The following is a 4,884-nucleotide window of genomic DNA, read 5'->3' as shown; positions in this document are numbered from 1 at the left end:
ATATTTATCTTGATGATATCTAGGTCAAGTTCGAAACTGGGTCATGTGCCTTCAAAAACTAGGTCAGTAGGTCAAATAATAGAAAAACCTTGTGATCTCTCTAAAGGCCACATTTTTCACGGGATCTATATGGAAGTTGGTCTGAATGTTCATCTTGATGATATTTAGGTCAAGTTCGAAACTGGGTCACGTGCAGTCAAAAACTAGGTCAGTAGGTCTAAAAATAGAAAAACCTTGTGACCTCTCTAGAGGCCATACTTGTGAATGGATCTTCATGAAAATTGGTCAGAATGTTCATCTTGATGATATCTAGGTCAAGTTTGAAAGTTGGTCATGTGTCCTCAAAAAGTAGGTCAGTAGGTCAAATAATGAAAAAACCTTGTGACCTCTCTAGAGGTAATATTTTTCATGGGATCTGTATGAAAGTTGGTCTGAATGTTTATCTTGATGATATATAGGTCATATTTGAAACTGGGTCAACTGCTTTTAAAAACTAGGTCAGTAGGTATAAAAATAGACAAACCTTGTGACCTCTCTAGAGGCCATACCCTTGAATGGATCTTCATGAAAATTTGTCAGAATGTTCACCTTGATGATGTCTAGGTCAAGTTTGAAACTGGGTCAACTGCGGTCAAAAACTAGGTCAGTAGGTCAAATAATAGAAAATCCTTGTGACCTCTCTAGAGGCCATACTTATCATGGGATCTGTATGAAAGTTGGTCTGAATGTTTATCTTGATGATATCTAGATCAGTTTTGAAACTGGGTCAAGTGCGATCAAAAACTAGGTCAGTAGGTCTAAAATTAGAAAAATCTTTTGACTTCTCTAGAGGCTATATTTTTCAATGGATCTTCATGAAAACTGGTCAGAATTTTTATATTGATGATATCTAGGTCAAGTTCAAAACCGGGTCACATGAGCTCAAAAACTAGGTCACTATGTTAAATAATAGAAAATACGACGTCATACTCAAAACTGGGTCATGTGGGAACAGGTGAGCGATTCAGGACCATCATGGTCCTCTTGTTTTAGAATGTCACTGATTTTTGTGTTTGTTTCTTTCTATTTTCTTATTTATTTATATTTTTTCATGTTGAGGTGGCCTGACATGAATTCCCCCAAGAATTAACATAATACGATAACAAACACAGTCTTTTCAAATATTAACTCGGGCGTTTTAATTTTGAGTTGACCCCTAGTTTGTTGCGCTACGGGCGCCGCCATATTGGAAAGTCGACATAACGTCATAAAAAAATTATAGCATTACGGTCTGTGGGGAAAAAAGAAAACTCCAAGATTATATCTTTAAAAAACACTTTATTGAAAAAATGAAAAAAGGACGCAGTTTTTCTGCGTCTCTGACGCGCTTTTGCTGCTTAGGACTCGCATTTTATAGCGCTCTGCGTCCGCTGGACCCGCAAAATCGGTAACGAAACTCCTTTGCGCTGAAACCTCCTTTGCGCCTCTTAATACGCTTTTCGGTAATTTTTGCGATCAAAATTGTCCCGGCGCTTGCGGGAATACAATACTGCATAATTGAAAGCGCCTGCTTGATCTTTTCTAATCATCATGGCTTCCCAAATCCGAACCGGTGAAGGTCGCCAAGTATCTATTGCAGATATGTTTGGGATTTCAGCCAAATCGCCCACAAAAACAAATACAACGGACAAAGAAATAGATCAAAACAACAATGTCGATCCAAATAATTCCTCAACAACGTCAAGGAAGAGAAAATTCTTGCCAGAGTGGCTGGATAAATTTTACTGGTTGCGATTAGACAAAGTCAAAAACGAAATGTTCTGTGCTACGTGCTCGCAAATTAACAAATCAAATCCATTTACTAGTGGTTGTACTAATTTTCAAATGTCTACCTTGACTAGACATCAATATAGTAAGGATCACTCCGATTCTGTAAAAAAGTTGAAGTTACAGTCTGACTTTAAGAAATCATTGTCAAATTCAACAAATAAGTTTAATGAGATATTTGACAAATCTGAAGAAAATCTAGTGAAGCAACTTCGTACTGTATATGTGATGCCAAAGCGAAATTTGCCAGGGGATGTTTTTAGCAGTCTTATGGAATTGCAACAATTGAATGGTGTTGAAATTGATACATATTACACCAAGCCGGAGATTGTTTCAGAAATGGAGTGTTCCATTTATAATGTCATAGAGGACAATATGCTTAATGACATTAAATCAAGTGAATTCATGGGTATCATGTTGGATGAAACGTGTGATATATCAATTGAAAAAAAACTTGTAATTTATATACGGTACATAAAAGATGGAAAGATCAGAGTTTCATATGCTGGAAACCAGAGAGTCACAGACTGTACAGCCGAGGGTATAAAAACTGCTCTGGTAGACTTTTTACGTAGTAAAGGTGCGTTTGTATAAATGTTTACCTTTCTATGTTAATATATCACAGATCTCTTATTAATGGAGTTTCGCATACCTTGTTATAACCAAACATTTGTGTGAGAAATTTGGTAGTTTCGTATGGATAGAGGTATAGCACTAATTTCTACCTCGGAACGATAGTTAGGTAAACATCCCAGCTGAACATAACTGAAATACTGTTGAAAATGGACATTTAACCTTGAATAAAACATCTCCATTCCCGAATTATCAACACTACTCTTTAAAAATGTTTATATTATATTGACAATATTTGTAAAAACTGAACTGAAAACTTAAGTTAACTCTTTCATTTATTATAGGTCTGATGGTTGATGATGACCTGTTGAAGATTATGGGTCTTGGTACAGACGGGGCAGCTGTTATGGTTGGATGTAGAAATAGTGTGGGCATGAAACTTAAAGAGTACAACCGGATGATGACTCAGGTTCTCGATCATTTTATCTTTAAAAAATTCAGCTAAGTACTGGTTTCCACCCAGGAACGATCGTGGGTAAAAAACCCGCCTGTACATCACTGAAATAATGTTAAATTTTGAAAAAAGGCGTCAAACCTAAAAAAAACGGAATACAAAACATAGTGGAAATTATCAAATACAAACAATTTAATCAAATACTGCAAAGAATAAATCATTTTTAATTACAAATTATAAAATGCAGCTAAATGAGCTTCATGAGAGAGCGAACAACTAATCTCACTGAGGCTTTCATTTGATTTTTCTATGTACCTCATTCAATTACTTTTTGTACTGGTGCAAAAAAAAAAAAATACTTGTGGCATCCATTCAGCAAATATACTTACCAGTTTAGTTTAACAGATGAATAATTTATTCATAAAATCAGGAACTTGGAAGTGACATTTTAATTCAAGAAATATTATAAATGATTTCTTGAATTTTTATGTAGCTTCCAAGTTCCTGATTTTAAGAGAATATACAGTACTATGCTTTAAAGTTTATGCTGTGAGCAAAAAAGTACTGGAATAAATTCTCCATATTTATGAAAGGGGTCTGAAGTTTATTCTCAGTAATTTGATGATAAATGTTCTGCTATTTGTGTATTTCAGGTCCACTGCGTTGCTCATCGCCTTAATCTTGCGGCTTCTCAGGCAGGGAAAGGAATACAGTATATGGAGGAATACAGAACCTACATTCAAACCTTGTACAGATTTTATGCTGATTCTTCAGTCCGATATGATAAACTCAAAGATCTTCAACAAATGCTTCATGGAAAAGTAAAGCAGGTGCCCGAGGGCACTAGTGTCCGCTGGCTCTCTCTGGAAGCCGCTGTTAAAATGATTTACGAATATTTTGATTCAATTGTTATGTCACTTGAAAGTGATATTGATCTTACAGGCAAAGCCGCAGGCATATACAGATTTGTTGGTTCAGCAATGTTTTTATTGTGCACAGCACTGTTGATCGATATTCTAACAGTTATAGGAATACTCAACCTTACCTTTCAAAAAGATCATATCAATTTATCAAATATAAGAAAAAATGTGCAGACAACATTAAATTCCTTGGAGGGGATGAACATCACATCAGAAACAGTTAGTAAAACTTTAGACGATCTTGGTGGCTTACCGGTAAATGGTGAGAAATCCAGATACAAGAATGTTGACATTTGTGACAATCAACAAATCAGGGAAAGATTTTCAACAGTCAGGGAGAAATTCATAAATAATTTGAAAGACAATATCAATGCTAGGTTCCCTGAAGATCATTTGAATATCTTGGAATCTCTTGACATTGTTTTCAATCCTAAAAGATAATCTGAACATGGAAGGGACTTACACAATTATGGCAATGAACAACTGAACTTGATTCTCGAACACTATCAGCCTATAGTAGATCGTGAGAGGGCAAGAAATCAGTTTTTAACCTTCAAGTATTTAGCTTTGTCACACAGGTGTACCTTAAACTTTGAAGAATTTGTAGAACTGCTTTTGAGAGACTATAACCATGTGTACCCTGATCTTGTGAAATTGGCAGGCATTGCTCTTGTTATCCCTGTATCAAGTGCACCCTGTGAGAGGGGTTTTTCACATCAGAATGTTCTAAAAAATAAGACCAGAAATAGACTAAATCCTGAGAGTAATGATAAAATTGCAAGGTCCAGATGTAAATGATTTGGAATTTCTAGCTGCTGCTGCTAGGTTTTTTAGAGGCGTGAAAGAGCGGAAAAAATGAATTCTCGGTTTTCGTTGAGAAAACTGGGATAACAAAAGCAAAGTTAATTTTGTACAGGACAGCATCTGCTTTGTGCTTTTCAGTTTATTTTTCATTGTGAAGGTGTGTGATAATGAGATTTTTTAAAAATATCACACAGGCAGTAAGAGTAAAAGACTATAAATCAATTTTTATTTTTTATTCAATATTGTCTGATATTTTAAAAATAAATAAGTCTTGTTTATTTATCGTTATTTTATTGAATGAATTTTAAAATATGGCCGGTTAACAAA

General features: G+C 35.1%; 1 protein-coding gene across 1 annotated transcript; it reads left to right on the top strand.

Annotated features, from left to right (window-relative positions):
• Positions 1-1,364: 1,364 nt before the first annotated feature.
• LOC123534080 (zinc finger protein 862-like) lies at positions 1,365-4,511 on the top strand. The gene is made up of 3 exons (XM_045316138.2): positions 1,365-2,386; positions 2,724-2,848; positions 3,487-4,511. The coding sequence occupies exons 1-3, from the start codon at positions 1,570-1,572 to the stop codon at positions 4,192-4,194; spliced, it is 1,650 nt and encodes a 549-aa protein (XP_045172073.2). The 5' UTR covers positions 1,365-1,569; the 3' UTR covers positions 4,195-4,511.
• Positions 4,512-4,884: the final 373 nt, after the last annotated feature.

The sequence above is a fragment of the Mercenaria mercenaria genome, chromosome 7 (assembly GCF_021730395.1).
Source record: "Mercenaria mercenaria strain notata chromosome 7, MADL_Memer_1, whole genome shotgun sequence".
Classification (NCBI taxonomy): domain Eukaryota; kingdom Metazoa; phylum Mollusca; class Bivalvia; order Venerida; family Veneridae; genus Mercenaria; species Mercenaria mercenaria.
The sequence above is the reverse complement of the archived record's forward strand: the minus strand, read 5'-3'. Positions and strand labels throughout refer to the sequence as shown.